Source organism: Pelodiscus sinensis, chromosome 7 (genome assembly GCF_052426305.1).
Source record: "Pelodiscus sinensis isolate ZL-2025 chromosome 7, ASM5242630v1, whole genome shotgun sequence".
Lineage (NCBI taxonomy): Eukaryota > Metazoa > Chordata > Testudines > Trionychidae > Pelodiscus > Pelodiscus sinensis.
Genome location: NC_143058.1, coordinates 74,587,057 through 74,604,935, shown reverse-complemented (window position 1 = coordinate 74,604,935; position 17,879 = coordinate 74,587,057). Strand labels below are relative to the sequence as shown.

Genomic DNA, 17,879 nt, shown 5'->3' with positions numbered 1-17,879 from the left:
ACTGAATTTAAAAAAATACTTTATCTTTACCTTTAATTTTTTAGTATTCTTAGAAATTCTTCACATTCAGTGCCTTGTTCTCTTGCACTTCCTTAATTATAAAACTGCTTCAAGCTTAATTCAGCTCTTGAAACTGTGGTAAATTCCATTGATACCGATATCATTGCTTTGAATTTAAGTGGTGTAAATGAGGACTGACCGCGGCCTTTATTTTTCTCCAGCAAAAATACTTTGGGTGTTCGGTCTATAGCAAGTACAAGGTTTATGTATTAATTTTTAAAATCTGTTTGTGGAACAAGTGGCTATTGCACAAGTTCAGTAATGTCTAAAACACTTTTGTATTAATATTGCTTATATTCTTCTTATTAATCCTCACTGGCATTAAGGCACATATGGTATCAGAGAATGATACAGTAGGATCTGGTCCTGCAAACTTTTACAAACATCAATTGCCTTTCTGCTGTAGCCCTCTTTCATTAATTGGGACTAGCCTCTTGAATGAGTATAAACAGCGCTTCGTCCATAGACTAGCCTGCTGAAAAGAACTGAATAATTGTGTGTGAAATAGGCTGCAATTACTGTATCAGAAAAAAATCTTGTGGTTTTATTTTCAACATTTTTTTGTCTTGAGTGAGTTGATCAAATTTTTTTCATTGACATGTTGATTTTCAGTCATAATGAAAATTTTCACATCAAATTCTCCCTCACTTTGGTCAACATGGATTTTTTTTTAAAACACTGGAAACCCAAAACGATTCAGTAAATTATTTAATTTTCGATTAAAATTTTTTTTTTTTCAGAAACTGATGGGTTTTTTAACCAAAAGCTGAAATAGTTTGAAATCTTGTATGTATGAACTTTTCCACACTATCTCACCAGTGAGACTGCAATCCTGTTCATGAAGGATTAGCTCTAGAAGCGAAAAGATTGTTGATCCATATGAAATCCGTAACATTTTATGTTTCTTTCTGAGAGAAATAGGCAAGTTCCCCAATAAGCTGTCAACCTGAATATTAACTATCTAAAGCTTCAAAGCCTTATATAAGATAAACAAAAAGTCTTCAAAGCAATGTGCAAACATGAATGATTGCACAAGTTATAATATTATTGTGACATGCATGAGATAAATCTTGGCTTATTATTGTGGAAAACATTCCTATGATGAGTCAATAATTTCTAGGTATAGGATGCAAGATCCATATATGGGATGTTAAATATCGGTTAATTGAATAGTCGATTAAACTCATGAATTCTTATTGGTTATTCGACTATTCTATAGTCCCCGGGGCTAGGGCCGGCAGCCAGTGTGCATCAGCCCCACTCCCAAAGAGCCACCTGCCATCCTGCATTGTTGCCTCTGTATCAGAGGCAGTGGCGTGAGGTGCCAGGTGGGAGCTGGTCCACACGGAGAGCCAGTTTAAAATCAGCTCCCCTCGCAGACTGGCTGCCTGTCACCCCATGCTACTGCCTCTGATACAGGAGCAGCAGTGTGGGGTGGCAGCAGCCTCTGTTGGGCAGGGGGGTGGGACTGAGCTCTCAGACCCATTGCAAGCCAGAAATGATCCAGGCTGCCTGCCTGGCTGGCTCCTAATACACTTTAAATGCAGAGTCACCGCTAGAGGAGATCCCAAACCCAGCACAAGCCACACTGCTGACCAGTCTGCTAAAAAAACTTACTGGCAGGGTGAGGGGAGGAATGCATGTAGGTAGTCCATAGTATTAACCTATAAGCTTTTGCTAATTGGTTAATTGACTACATGATTGCATCCCGTATGTATATGAAACTTTGAAACACTGAAAAACTTGATTTTTTATCATTGTTCCTTTTGGTGCTGTCTTTCCTTGTGTATCTTCCCTGGGATCCTAGGAAAGCTTGCAGAGGTTGGAGTTAATAATTTCACTGTTTGGTACAGTAGCTGTGGCATTAACTGATTTTTATTATATGTACTGAAAATACAGTCAATTGTAATGACTGTTATATTAATAGTCCTGCTGTCAGTGCAAATCAAAATGATAGTGAACTCTTTTTGTCTTTTAACAGTGGAAAGAGTCGAAAGAGAAAATCTATCAGACTATTGTGTTCTGGGTCAGCGTCCCATGCACTTACCAAATATCAATCAACTGGCAACCTTGGGAAAAACTAACGAACAGTCTCCTCATGGCCAAATTCACCACAGTACTCCAATCCGAAACCAAGTGCCAACATTGCAGCCAATCATGAGTCCTGGTCTCCTGTCTCCTCAGCTCAGTCCACAGTTGGTAAGGCAGCAGATAGCAATGGCCCACCTGATAAACCAACAGATTGCTGTAAGTCGGCTATTGGCTCACCAACACCCACAAGCTATCAACCAGCAGTTCTTGAATCATCCACCCATCCCGAGAGCCGTTAAACCAGAGCCAACGAATTCATCCGTGGAAGTCTCTCCAGATATTTACCAGCAAGTGAGGGATGAGCTGAAGAGAGCCAGTGTGTCCCAAGCTGTCTTTGCAAGAGTGGCATTCAATCGCACCCAGGTATCAATTTTTATTCTATTAAATAAGAAGAGCGGGGAAGGGGGAAGGTCATAACTTTTCAAGGTTGCGTGGTGTAATATAATGGATTTCTGGGGTACCACTGAGAAGGTTAAATCAGGGCAGATTGCTTAAAGACAGGGCTACTTACAGCCCAACACTGGAGATCCTTCACTATAAAGCACACCACATAAGTCACAGAGAGCACGTCCGTTAGCCATACTGGTCAACAAGAAGTCACACAAGCATTCCCTTTAGATACTCTAGCTTCTCCAGTACCACAACCGGTCTCACTTCTTACACAGATGATTGCAAACCATCCCAAAGGACTGGCCACATTCTAAGGTCAATTTATACCTCAGATCTTATCCAAAAGAGCACACTGTGCCAATCCTTTAGAATCTAAAATCTAAAGGTTTAATAAAAAAGAAAGAAAGAAAGAAATGAGAGTAAAATTGTTAAAGGAATCAAATTACCGACGCCAATTACAAAGTTCTTGGGGCAAGTTGTAGCAGAGATGGAATAAACTGCTATCTGCTAACTGCTTGAAAGTCTCTGGAATTCATAGCAAAGATACCCTGAAGTGGTGAGCTGGAATGAAGACAAAGATGGAGGGACTCCCACAGAGCCCTCTTGATTCCCTTGCTCATGTGGAGGGAATTCCATTGTTCTTCTTGTTAGAATGTATGTCCGAGATGGAGTTTGTCATATGAGCATGTCACCTGTCCATGCGTGACTCAGTCCTTTTTAGGCAAACTGCAATGCCATACATGCTGGTTTGAATGTTCACACCAAGGTTCCTCCGATGTGGACTGGAACCACTTTAAGGTCCATTCTTAGTCAAGTACTCCAAATCATTTGACTAGCAACCCTTTCACAATAGGTACGTGAAGCCTGTTTGTCTCCCAGAAGAAAACATTTGAAATGCAAGAGTGGTTACAACCATGTTTTCTGTGTTCACATCAGAATCCAGTGACGTCACACAAGGTTGTTGCAGATCATAAGAAACATACCAAGGAATAATGAGCTTCTCTTTTTCTAATATTATGTTATTGTCAGCACAGTTATAAATCTTTCAAAAGTTTTAAGTTAGGTCAGATGGTCAGTCTTGGCTGCTCTTAAAATAATTGCAGGATTCAGCACATGAATGAATTTTATTTGCAGATAGGGAATGCCAGCCCTCACTGCTAGGATACCATCATAAGTTAGAATAATTCTGTCGGCCTGAGTCTCTGCTGTGAAATTTTCCCCATGATTCTCACTGTCGCTGCCTCTGGAGCCAACCCCCCTGCAGCGACTAGCTCCAATGCCTCACCTTCTGAGTCTGTGCCATGTTCAGGTCCTGCTTTCCAGCCTAGCTCGCAACTGATGCCAGAGCCAGCCCCATATTAGTAATGAGGAGAGGTACTACTGGCCTTCCCGTGACTCCGTCAATTTTGACCCCACAGACCATCAGTGAGTGAGTGGTGTTGCAAGGTGGTGCGTGGAGATCGCAACGTCACTCAGATTTGGCCCTGCAGCCCTTCCCTGGGTGGTGCTGTGGCTCTCACGCACTCAGCTTTTCCCCATGGCCCCTTCATCACAACGGCAGGGTCTAATCCAGGGGTGGGCAATAATTTTTGCCTGGGGGTCACTTCAAAAATTTTTGAAGTAGCCCTGGGCCACCCGGGTTTGGTCTGGTTTGGGGGAGCCCCTTTGCCCCCCCTTCCCACTAGGCTTGGCACACTCCCCCACCCCCAGGCCAATCAGGCACTTTGCAGTGCCACACCTCGCAAGGCCTGGTCAGGGTTGCTCCCCTGCTCCCAAGCCCCGATTGACCTGGGGCTGGGGGAGCGCGCAAAGCTTCCTCCGCTCTCCCCTCCCCACCCTGCGAGCAGCACGCAGCACTTCAAAACACCACGTGCTCCTGGCAGGGCAGGAGGAGACTTTGGGTGCTCCCCTACCCCCAGGCTCAAATTGGCCTGGGGGTGGAAGAGCAGCAGGGCCTCCGCAGGCTGGATCCGGCCCACAGAGGTTGAGACCTTTCATAGCTGTTGAGACCTTTCATAGCTGCTCCTGCCTGCCTGGCAGGAAGAGGGACTTGATGCTCCCTGCTCCCTTCGGCATCAGCCTTCTTGTGGGAGCCAGACGAGGCTTTGGGCTGGTGTCAGACCTCATTTACATGCTGTTGTATCTCCCACTGATGTGAATACTGTAGTGGTGGAGGGATTGGGGCACTGAGCAGCAGAAGTGAGTGGGTGAGTCTGATGGAACTCTCAGAGCAGGGTGTCAATATTGCAAATGACTTGCCGCCAAGAGAGACTTCTGCCATGTGCAGTAGACAGGGTTTAATTGCATCTCATTAATGGTCTCTTTCATTAGGCTCAAATGAAAAAATAGTAACATGTGAGGGCAGCAAACCTCGTCACTTTTATGATAGCACCTGGATAATTTTAAACTGTATACATATCTGTCCATGAAGAGTCTCCCACGTGCATTTATTCCGTGCCAATTGCCATTCCCATAATACACTACGGCTATGTCTAGACTGCAAGCCTCTTTCGAAAGAGAGCGTCTAGACCGCACGCGGAACTTTCGAAAGAGCAAGCCGCTTTTTCGAAAGAAAGCACCCAGTGAGTCTGGATGTTCTCTTTCGAAGAAGCCCTATTTACATTCAAGAACGCCTTCTTTCGAAAGAAGCACTTTCGAAAGAAGGCGTTCTTCCTCGTGAAATGAGGTTTACTGCCGTCGAAAGAAAAGCCACGTTCTTTCGATTTAATTTTGAAAGAACGCGGCTGCAGTCTAGATGCAGGTGAAGTTTTTTCAAAAAAAGGCTACTTTTTTCGAAAAAACCCCTGAGTCTGGACACAGCCTATATGGGTCTCCAACCTGTGTTATTTTGGAATAAAACTGAAGGAGTATAATGATGATGGGGTTTCATGGTTAAAAATACAGCACAAACTTTAGCCATATAGTCCATGTTAAGCTCTAGTTCAGCTTTGCAAACAAGACAAAATCTAGACAAGCATGTGAATTTGTATTCACCCTTCTGTCTCCAAGAGGTCTGTGCCACACACTGCACAATGCCTTTGTCTATTCTCCTGGAGTAATGATTTTCTTTGGCACAGCCATTTTGGAAATACCATGTTACGAGGGAACTAATTAAAGTATGGAGCACGTTTTTATTGCTTCCCTTCTGCCATTAAATTCATAAGATGGCTACACCCAGCAAAACATGCACTTTCAGTCAACATGGTTTTGAGTTCTGGGATTAGCCTGGAGGATATCAAATGGAAACTACATAGGAATGTATGAGTATTTCCCTTTCAAAATGCTGCTTTTAATTTGGAAAAGCTTTTCATCCTTCTGGGATCATAACCTGTTGTATATAAAGCTCAGTATAATGAAGGTAGATGGTATTGACAGAATGACATATTTTGAACTTGAGCGAGAGGTCAGCAGTAACACTGCCTTTGCTGATTCTATGACTGTCACTGAATGTGAGGCTGTATTTTAGCAAGACTGTTAAAGAGGAATGGATAGTCTGCAGCAAACAAAAATCCGGTTCCCAAAATGTACAGTTGTTCATAGCTATTAGATTAAATCAGCCATTTCTCTATATTCTGCAGAGAGGCCAGATTTTGTCATTGTCAAGACCCTGAGCTATACATATGTGTCCTCTGTTGAGCACTGCGATGGAGGACACCCATATCAGCAACAGAAGGGCAGGTACATCAGATAGGCCTGTCGGGCCCTTTTCCAACAATCGTATAACACTTGCACAAGCTCACCTCATCTATTAACCTCTATGAGGGAGATTGTGCCAATTTAAGATACTGGCCTGGGAATTAGAAGACGTGGGTTCAAGTTCCAGTTTGACTGCTAATCTCTTTGTGATTTGGGCAAAGTCCCACCTGTTAAAATTTTCAAAAGCATCCAAATAGTTTAGGACCCCCATTTTCATTAACTTCCAAGTTATTTGAGATTCTAATTTTTTCTAAAAAAAAAAAAAAAAAAAGAAAAGCACAACAACTAATTTCTCGTGAGTGCAACTTCCCATGTATGTCTGTGATTCAGAGCAGATGCCACTCTTTGAATCTGGCCATGCATCTCTGCATTCCAGTAAAGAACAAAATGAAAAACGTGGCAGCTACCTGGGTATATCCTCTGGCATGTTATTTTAATAGGGATATATTGCCACACATTGTGTCTCTCTATCCCTTGCTTAATTGTAAATCAAATGTTTTTAGCCCTGTCTTTTTGTTTCCCCATTGGCCAGAATCTTGAGTAATACTCAGCAACAAAGTGAAAAGAAGGGAGAAGGGTTCAGATATGACCGGACTCATTATTGGTGCACAAGGCATATCTCTGGACATTCTCAAAGGCTCGGTCAATGTCAGAAAAAGACAATGAAAGAGGCCAGGTACTCGTCTCCTTTCACCCTGCTCCTGTACTGCACCTCCCAAAGCTAAGGCAGTGTAGACTCAACCCACTGGCATGTCAAATAGTGAAGTGTTCAAATAAGTTACGTTTTGCAAGGAATCTTGGCCTTAAAAACTAAAGATTGTTGTAGCAATTTTGCTATGTGCATTAAAATCCTTGTACCAACTAGCTAATAATTGTATTAACACCAAATCATGTCCCAGTTTAATCTTCCTACGGGGTGGCTGTGTGCAGTACATTAACCTACAATTAGGGATAGCTTCATAAAATATGTACTGTGAAGCTTGTTTAATAGATAAACTATTCTCTAATTTATTTTAAAGTCCAATGACCTACATACTCAGATGCTGAAAACCCCCTCTTACTAACATTATTTCTCCCCTGAGACCTTCCATCTGAGCAAATCTGTTAAATGAAGTAGAGGAAGCTTTGATCCAAACTAGGCTAAATCCATTGGAACAAATGCCTGACACACGTATGTATGTATGTATGTATGTATGGGTGAGCGGGTGTGTGCGGGAGAAGGTCAGAAAACAAAGTCAGAGATAAAGTCACGTGATTCAAGTAGCTTCTGAAACATCTCTTAAAAATTTAAAGTTTGCCGTTTGTTTGAGACAGCAATATTTGTTTAAGCTTATGCTGCACTACAATCTGTGCGCCAGGTAGAACTCTCCTTTGAAGCCCAGAGCACAGATTTTTATTGCAAATTCTACATTGGTCTGAGCACAGAGAGCACCCGTTGAGGTCAGTGAGAGTTTTGAATGTGTTGATGTGCACAATAAGCAATAGGTATCCATACTGTGGATAAGAAATCTGCGGTGAATGTCTAGCAGCAGCAATTTTTTCACTCTACGTTGCTCATTGGAGGAATCATTTGTAATTTAATTGAAAGCTCTGAAAGCAGGCTGTTTAGTAAGTTTATTCGGAAACAAGATGTATCAGATGCTCTCAAAGTAAGACCTACTCTGACTTCTGGTTAACTCCTTGTGCTCTTTATGGTGCATTCTTTTGTTTTATCTTTATTGAATCACAGTATCAGTTTGAACATACCTTATTCACTTATTCTGGCTCATTATTGAATATGCAGTAGAAACAGGGCGGTGTTCTATGGCTCACAGAAAGAAAATATTAATTATTGATATTTTTAATTATAGTTTGGAATTCCCGCAAATGGGGATTTCCAGCATAAGCTTCAAAATACTTAATATGATTGAGCACAAAACAATGTTTTTCAAAGCTCTTCTTCCCACCAATCCAGTTAGCTGTGACTGGAGCTCTGTGTGAATATTGGGAAGAGATTCTCCCCTCTACGTCTATGCTATGATGTTTGCCGGAAGAGGCAATGCAAATGAAGTGCAGATTAGCATTTTCTCACGCTTCATTTGCACAGTCTCTTCCGATCTGTTTCTTGCTCAAAGGGTTTTTGTGCAAAAATAAGCAGTGTGGACGTTTCTTTTTTGTGCAAAACCCCCTTTTGCACAAGAATGTTATTCCTCCTTTTTTGAGGTTACCTCAGGGTGTGTCTAGACTACATGCCTCCTTCGACGGAGGCATGTAGATTAGCCAGATCGGAAGAGGGAAATGAAGCCGCGATTAAAATAATCGCGGCTTCATTTAAATTTAAATGGCTGCCCCGATCTGCCGATCAGCTGTTTGTCGGCAGATCGGGGGAGTCTGGACGCGATGCCCCGACAAAGAAGCCTTTCTTCATCGACACAGGTAAGCCTGGTTTCACGAGGCTTACCTGTGTCGATGAAGAAAGGCTTCTTTGTCGGGGCATCGCGTCCAGACTCCCCCGATCTGCCGACAAACAGCTGATCGGCAGATCGGGGCAGCCATTTAAATTTAAATGAAGCCGCGATTATTTTAATCGCGGCTTCATTTCCCTCTTCCGATCTGGCTAATCTACATGCCTCCGTCGAAGGAGGCATGTAGTCTAGACACACCCTCAGAGAGGAGTAGTTGTCCTATTATGCAGCTCCCAGGAACCTTTGGCCTGAGTTCCCTTTCAGAACTCTGCTGTCTTCTTGGCTAGCTGGCCCAGAGGCCCGGGATTTAGGAATGGGCAGACACTGTGTCTTCATTACCCACTGTTCACGACCTCAGTAGTATTACTGCTAAGAGTCATTTGTGCCAGTCTGGCCTCTGGTGTTTTACATTTTAAAAGCTGCACATGTGGTACACACTAATCCAAACCAGTCACCAAAGAACAAAAAGCCCCACTGGTGTCCCATCACTAACTCCAAGCTATGCAGGCTTCCCCAATATCTGTTTTTTAAAATATGGAAAGTGTATGAATAAGCATATTCATGTTAAACCAAACTGTAAGTTGAAAGTTGCTACAAAAACAGGCATCCATGGTAGCGCTTGCATTTTTTTTCCTTACTTGTTTTAAAAGACTTCAGTATTGCAGATTTTGGTGTTTGTTTACAGCCAGGAGAAGCCTTTGGAAAATAAACAAAGAAGTTGATAACTTGGTGCAAATCCACAATTTCTTTACTTCTTAGAGCAGGGTCTCAAACTCAGTTTTTATCTTAGGGCCAGTGTCAGTCCTCATTCTCTTAGGCTACAGCTATACTGCCATTTTTTTTGCAGAAGAGGATATGCAAATCATGCTCTCATTTGCATATCTTCTTCCGATTCTTTTTGTGGAAGAGGTTTTGCTGATAAAAAGCCCTGTGTAGATGGGGCCATTTGTCAGAAAAAAAAAACTTTTTCGCAAGATCCTGTAAACCTCGATTTTTGAGGAATAAGGGATCTTGCAAAAAAGGTTTTTTTCCCGACAAATGGCTCTGTCTATACGGGGCTATTTATAGGCAAAACCTCTATCACAAAAAGAATCGGAAGCAGATATGCAAATGAGAGCATGATTTGTATATTCTCTTCTGCAAAAAAAATGGCAGTAGAGCCATAACCTTAGTGGACCAGTGGGCACTCCCATCTGGCAGGCCTCTGGGGGAGAGCGCGGGGGTCTCCACACATCTCCCCCACCCTGTGAGCCTGCCATCCTGCACACTCACCCATCATGTGACCTTGAGCAGGTCACACCAGATTATATAGCGCTGCGAAGAAGGATCAAGGAATTTGGAGCTCAAATGGCATTCTCATCCATCCTTATGGTTGAAGGAAAAGGTCCAGGTAGGGATCGTCAAATTGAGGAAGTAAATGCGTGGTTGCACAGGTGGTGTCGCAGGGAGGGCTTTGATTTCTTCGACCATGGGATTCTGTTCTGGACACAAGGATTGTTAGGAAGAGATGGGATCCACCTAACCAAGAGAGGAAAGAGCATCTTCGCGGGCAGGATTGCAAACCTAGTGAGGAGGGCTTTAAATTAGGTTTGTTGGGGGATGGTGACCAAAGTCATGAGGTAAGTGAGGAAGTCGGATACGGGGAAGAAACACAAGGAGGAACAAGCAACAAAGGAGGACCTTTGACTCGATTGGAGAAGGTAGGGTGATCAACTGGCTATCTAAGTTGTTTGTACACAAATGCAAGAAGCCTAGGAAACAAACAGGAAGAATTAGAAGCCCTGGTCCAGTCAAAGAACTATGATTTGATTAGAATAACAGAGACTTGGTGGGATGACTCGCATGACTGGAGCACTGTCATGGAAGAGTATAAACTGTTCAGGAAGAACAGGTGGGGAAGAAAAGGAGGAGGAGTTGCATTGTACGTATGAGAGCAGTATGACTGCTCGGAGCTCCAGTATTTAGAGGGAGAAAAGACTGTTGAGAGTCTATGGGTTAAGTTTAGAGGTGGAAACAACAGGGGTGATGTTGTGATTGGTGTCAGCTATAGACCACCGGATCAGGTGGATGAGGTAGATGAGGATTTCTTCAGACAACTGAGAGAAGCTTTCAGATCGCAGGGCTTGGTTCTCGTGGGGGACTTTAATCACCCTGACATCTATTGGGAGACCAATACGGCAGTACACAGACAATCCAGGAAATTTTTGGAGAATGTTTGGAATAACTTCTTGGTACAAGTGCTGAAGGAACTGACCAGTGGCCATGCGTAGCTTGACCTGCTGCTCACAAACAGGGAGGAACGAGTAGGGGAAGTAGAGGTGGGTGACAACCTGGGAAGCAGTGATCATGAGATGGTCAATTTCAGGATCCTGACCAAAGGAAGAAAGGAGAGCAGCAAAATACACACTCTAGACTTCAGAAAAGCAGACTTTCACTGACTCAGAGAACTGATGGGCAGGATTCCCTGGGATGCTTACATGGAGCTGGCAGTATTTTAAAGAAGCTGTATTAAAGGCACAGGAAGAAACCATGCTGATGTGCAGCAAGAAGATCAAATAGGGTAGGCCAGGGGTGTCCAAACTTTTTTCAAAGAGGGCCAGATTTGAAGAAGTGAACATGCGTGAGGGCCGTCCCCACACTCTCAGCCCCAAGGCGGAGGGCCCGCAGGGTCGTAGGCGGGCGGAGAGCGCAGGGCACGCCGGCCTCACGGCAGCCCGGGGGCAGGGCGAACCCGCAGCCGAGCGGGGGAGCGGGGCTGCGGACGTGCCCTACAGGGCAGGCTCTAGAACCGCGGAGGCCATGGGCGGCGGCGGCGGCGCGGCCGGAAGCGGCGGCGCGGCCGGAAGCGGCGCGCTGGGCGCGCCAGTTCAAAAGAGCGCCGGGGAGCCAGGAGAGGGGGAGGAAGCGGGGGCCGTATTAAATCGGAACACGGGCCGCAATTGGCCCGCGGGCCGGACTTTGGACATGCCTGGGGTAGGCGACCAGATTGGCTTACCGGGGACATCCTTCGTGAGCTTAAACACAAAAAGGAAGCTTACAAGAAGTGGAAACTTAGACAGATGACTAGGGAGGAGTATAAATACATTGCTCGAGAATGCAGGGGAGTGATCAGGAAGGCAAAAGCTCTATTGGAATTGCAGCTAGCAAGGGATGTGAAGGATAACAAGAAAGGTTTCTTCAGGCATGTTAGCAATAAGAGGGTGATTAGAGAGGTTGTGGGGCCCTCACTGGATGAGGGAGGTAACCTAGTGACAGATGATGTGGGAAAAGCTGAAGTACTCAATGCTATCTTTGCCGCTCTCTCCACGGACAAGGTCAGCTTCCAGACAAATGCGCTAGGCAACACAGTGTGGGACGAAGGTGGACAGCCCTTGGTGGGGAAAGAACAAGTTAGGAACTATTTAGAAAAGCAACACATACACAAATCCATGGGCCCAGATTTAATCATCCAAGGGTACTAAGGGAGTTGGCAAATGTCATTGAGGAGCCTTTGGCCATTATCTTTGAAAACTCGTGGAGATCAGGAGAGATCACGGATGATTGGAAAAAGGCAAATGTAGTGCCCATCTTTAAAAAAGAGAAGAAGGACAATCTAAGGAACTACAGACCAGTCAGCCTTACCTCAGACCCCGTAAAAATCATGGAGGGAATCCTCAAGGAATCCATTTTGAAGCACTTGGAAGAGGGGAAAGTGATCAGGAATAGTCAGCATGGATTCTTGAAGGGCAAGTTGTGCCTGACCAATCTGATTAGCTTCTATGATGAGGTAACTGGCTCTGTGGACATGGGTAAGACAGTGGATGTGATATACCTTGACTTTAGCAAAGCTTTTCATATGGTCTCCCTCTTGCCAGCAAGTTATGGAAATATGGATTGGATACATGGACTGTAAGATGGATAGAAAGCTGGCTAGACTGTCAGGCCCAACAGGTAGCGATAAACGGCTCGATGTCAGGTTGGTGGTTGTTTTCTAGTGGAGTGCCCCAAGGATCTGTTCTAGGACGGGTTTTGTTCAACATCTTTAATAATGACCTGGATGAGGGGATGGATTGCACCCTCAGCAAGTTCGCAGATGACACTAAACTAGGGTTAGAGGTAGATACACCGAAGGGCAGGGATAGGGTCCAGAGTGGCCTAGACAGATTAGAGGATTGGGCCAAAAGAAAGCTGATGAGGTTCAACAAGGTCAAGTGTAGTGTCCTGCACTTGGGACGGAAGAATCCCAAGCATTGTTACGGGCTGAGGACCAAATGCCTAAGTAGCAGTTCTGCAGAAAAGGACCTGGTGATTACAGTGGATGAGAAGCTGGATATGAGTCAGCAGTGTGCCCTTGTAGACAAGAGGGCGAATGGCATAGTAGGGTGCATTAGGAGGAGCATTGCCAACAGATCCAGAGAAGTGATTATTCCCCTTTATTCAGCTTTGGTGAGGCCACATCTGGAGTATTATGTCCAGTTCTGGGTCCCCCACTATAGAAAGGATGTGAACGCATTGCAGGGGATCCAGCAGAAGGCGACCAAAATGATTAGGGGGCTGGAGCGCATGACCTATGAGGAGAGGCTGAGGGAGTTGGGTCTGTTTAGTCTGCAGAAGAGAAGAGTGAGGGGGGATTTGATAGCAGCCTTCAACTTCCTGAAGGAAAATTCCAAAGAGGATGGGGAGAGGCTGTTCACAGTAGTGACAGATGGCAGAACAAGGAGCAATGGTCTCAAGTTACAGTGGGAAGGCTTGTCTACACTAGCCCCCTAGATCGATCTAGGGAGGCTAATGAGAGCGACCAAAATTGCAAATCAAGCCCAGAATTTAAATATCCCGCGCTTGATTTGCATGTTCCCGGCCGGTTGTCATTTTAGAAATTGACTAGCCTGAAGTAACTGCCCGCGTCTACACGCGGCAATGAAACGGGATTCCAATTTAAAGCCCTAACTCGAATTAGCTGGTATTCCTCCTTCAATGAGGTTTACCAGCTAATTTGATTGATCTATGGGGCTAGTGTAGACGTACCTGGAGAGGTGTAGATTGGATATTGGGAAAAACTATTTCACTAGGAGGCTGGTGAAGCACTGGAATGGGTTCCCTAGGGAGGTGGTGGAATCTCCATCCCTAGAGGTTTTTAAGTCTCGTCTTGACAGAGCCGTGGCTGGGATGATTTAGTTTGGATTGGTCCTGCCTTGGGCAAAGGGCTGGACTTGATGACTCCTGAGGTCTCTTCCAGCCCTTGGATTCTATGTGTCCCGCAGACCTACCTGCTGCCCCTGGGTGATCTACCCCCCTCCCCTCCGGAAGCAGTGCCAGAGCAAAGTACGGGCCAGCTGGGCTACTACCCAGGGCGCCCTATTGTAGGGGGTGCCGTGTGGGGCTGCCAGGCCGGGCGGGGGGGGCGGCACTGCGCATGCTCCGCGCGCCCGGGGGCGGGGCCACACAACCAGTTTCCAGTTGCTAGCTCTGCGCTGCTGCCAGCACGTCCCTGGCTCAGAGGAGGTGTGTGTAGAGCTGTCCTGTCCGGAAGATGGTTCGGTGTAGCTGCCTCAAGCTTTGGGGTGGCCTCATAGTGGCCCCCCAGCCTTTCTGTGGACTGGATGGTTTCCCATACTCTGGTTAGCCTGTGGCGCTCTGGGTGGGCTAGGGCTGGCAGCAGGGGTTGGGCCTCCCTGCACTCACCAGGGTTGCGGAGAAGCAGAGCTGTGCAACAGCCTTCTCCATTCTGCAGCTAACTCTCAAGCCAGCCCACGCCAGGGATGAGGCACTTCCCTTCCTGCTGCCACGGGGAAGCGGAGTGCCTGGGTTGGCTGGGGAGATAGCGGCAGAGCAGAGAAGAGGCTGTGTGTTGCTCTGCTGCCACCACTGTGAGTGCAGAGGGCCCCAATCGCTGCTGCTACCCTGCATGTGGCTCCCTGGTATTTCTGTCTGGAGAGGGGTGTTGAGGGAAGGGATGTGATGGGGGAGAGAGGACACAGCAGGGTCGGAAGGAGGTGGGGCGTAGTAGGGGCTGGACTCGGGGGGTCAGTCTGGACGCCTCCCCTAGGGCCGCAGGGACTCACGTCTCGGAGACCTGGGTTCAAATGGTCACTGGGTTAAGTTGCTGCTATGAATATAGTTATTAAATGTGGGGGTAGATGCTGCTCATACACATAGTTGGAGGGGGAGCTTTGTACAGGGTGAGAGGTGAATGAAAGGCACTTTCTGAAGCATTCTGCAAAAGACAGAGAAGGGCAGAATGCCCTTTGGGATGTGTTGGGAGAGCAGCGACTTAAAAAGGATGGTGATGGGCACTGTAGAAACACCTTATTCTGGAATAAAAACATCTACAAGGAGTTATTTCAGAATACCTGTGCCACTTCAAACGAACATCCTACCTTGATCTGGAATAGCCGTCTGGTGGAGACTAATCTTTTCCATCCATGTATGAAATACGATTGTATGTGCACCGAGGCATGTGCGAATGTGCACCAGCAGTGGAAACACAAAACCTAGCAGCGGGCACTCTGCTGATAAGCTGGGCAGTGTCTGGATCTCTTTGGAAGCGCCGCACAAGCGCACAGCTTACAGGGAACAGTGGGGAGTTCCCTTCAGAGCTGGCCTGAGGTTGCCAGCTATTGTGGAGGGCAAGGCAGGGCCATGCTGAGCCACTCTCCTTTTGATATGGGTAGCCCCACTGGTGATGCTATGACCTTTTAACCTGTGTGAGAAGCATGCTTAGATTCAGGCAGTCTTCAGGGCAGGGAGTGCCTTTCACCTCCTTAGCAAATTCATGCAGATTCATTCAGTGTGGGGTTTCTGTAAACTTGATATTCAAAATGTTTTGCCAGAACCTGGTATAACAGGCTGAAGGCTGATAATGCGTTTAGAAACGTACTGGCACAAAAGATAACAATTGTGAGGGGATTATTCTAAAAGAACCTTTCGGATAAATTAATTATCCTTTCTCTGGAAAGTTTCCCAACCATTTCAGTTTTGCTACAGTGATCCCTAATGGTTAGAACTTAACTGGTGGGGGAGTCCCTAGATGGCCAACAGGCGCCAGAACTAAGATCTCTATGGTCAACATAAGATAAATAAGCACAGGGAATTCCCCTTCTTTGAGTGTCCCTTTCTGTGCAGCAGAGGTATGATGGAGAAAATGGAGTTCCAACGGAAAGAGCTGCTGGTGCTATAAACAGAAGACCAGCTCTGTAGTTCAGGATCCAACCAACTCAGTTAGATTAGTGAATTGTTGCTTTCTTTGCTCAAGGGACCTGTGATGGACTGGAAAGCCACAGTATAGACCGAACAAATGTATTCTGAGTCTTTTATTTTTTAAAAAAGGCATATTTTTTGCCAACATTTTGACAAAGTAGCCAAAGCTAGTAACATTTGGGGCAAATGGCCAGTGGTTGTTTTAGTGAACAGCCTCAGAAACTGGGACTAACCATGAACCTGAGGCTTTTTAAATGAAACAGTCATGGTGCCAGATAGAAAGAGATCTGGCAAAAAAAAAATCTTCAGAACTGAAGAGGCCACTTATTACTCTCTTCCCCTGCTTTCTTGTTTCTTTTTAAAGCTCTTTAGTTGTGAATGGGAATAATCAGCTTTCTAGTGTGAAGATTTGGAGGTGGTCCTTGCTTAGCTCTGTTAGTCGCTGATTGGTTATAAGTTTCATTTACACTGAATCTCCATTTATAGTGAAGAGCTTTGAAAGGAAAACAAAATAGCTTCCATCTACTTCCAGTCCTCTTCTCATTGACCTGAATTGGCAAAATTCCCATTGACTTAATGGCAGTAGAATCGGGCCCTCTGTGTGTTTTCAAAGTAACTTCTGTGTATATCTGCCTATGAGTCAAATCCTGGCGCAGTTCCTTCTGTGAATGTATTTGCCTTGACTTAAGTGAGTGGAAGACCAGCAGCATTTAATGCTCTGACTTCTGTCTGTTTAGGAATTCATACCACACTCATCACTGTGGTGTCCACACACCATTCTACATAGACTTTCAATTAGGAAGGGCCTGTTTTTGTTTGCTTGCAAAGAACACTCTTATTGCCTGAAACCTTTTCATGCTGCCTAATTGTTTTTGCCTTGTGTGTAATGTGGCACAAGCAGCATTTTGTTGTACACACAGGAAAGAAGGCAGCCTGTGAGGGAAATGTTTAAATTAATAAATAGCAGATTTTTGGTACATTGGGTATTTGTACCCACAGTAGGTTTTGCAGTACCCAAAATTTCAGTTTCAGTTACCTTAATTGTATTCAGTAGGCTGGATGAAAAGATCTTAAGTAGTACGTGAGTCAGGCTTTCAGAATGTGTTCTGCAGGATACCGCTCCTGGCTGCATAGGTGATACACAGGATTTCTGATCCTTGGAAACAAATGTATAGCCATACAAAGTGTATGCTGTATGCCTTGCTCCTTTGATGGTGTTTTTTTTTCTTGTGTGTCTTATAAATGGCATGTCATTTGCAAGTATGCACTCTTTTTTATGCCTCCTTTTCCCCCAGCACCAAAATGCAGATCCATATGCACATATTGTCTTCCTTAATAAAAAGACATGTCATAATAAAAAGGAGTCTTTATTAAACTAATGCAATAATACAATTTTCTTGAGAATTTAAAAATTTCATTTTTAATAATAAAAATGAAATTGACATTGTTGCAGCCTGAGCTTGTGAGTCAAATCAGACTAAATGCCATCACTTCATGCCTAAGCAGGTATCTCTTGCGAGGCATGCATTTATAGCATTAGTTAAATGAGTTTTAAGAATCAGATTTATATCAGCACCATAGGTAGTGGATCTGGGAATAAAAGTTTTTAAAAAAATGGGGAGATGATGGAATATATTTCAGTGTTCTGGTAGGTCAAGGGCGAACAATGCTCTCAGTTATAGTTCTATAAGTCCAGGGAAAAGGCTTTTCAGCTTGGATTCCATTCCTTTGGATTTACAATAGTGTGGGATCAGGATTTGTCCCAGCGGAAGTTAGAAGAGTTGTTCAAGTGGCAGGGTATATTTGCAACATTGCCTGTTCTTAGTTATAAATGGATGAATCTTAGCACTGCTTGGTTTGCAGAAACATTTAAAACTTCCATTAACTAACCAAACTTCTTCAGTCTGAAAAATTGAACTGGAAAAAATGACAGAGTACAGAGGTGCTCCCCCCGTCCTCTCCCCCCCCAAAAAAAAAGCAAGAATGGCCTTAGGTCCTCAGAATCCTGGTAATCCATAAGGA

The 17,879-nt window shown here is 44.9% G+C and overlaps 1 protein-coding gene across 2 annotated transcripts in view; it reads left to right on the top strand.

Annotated features, from left to right (window-relative positions):
* SATB2 (SATB homeobox 2) overlaps window positions 1-17,879 on the top strand; it is a 172,185-nt gene that overhangs the window by 93,978 nt on the left and 60,328 nt on the right. For both annotated transcript variants that reach the window (XM_006117927.5, XM_006117926.5), the window contains exon 7: window positions 2,042-2,514. In XM_006117927.5, the coding sequence (XP_006117989.1) occupies window positions 2,042-2,514 (473 nt within the window). The remainder of the gene's footprint in view (window positions 1-2,041; window positions 2,515-17,879) is intronic.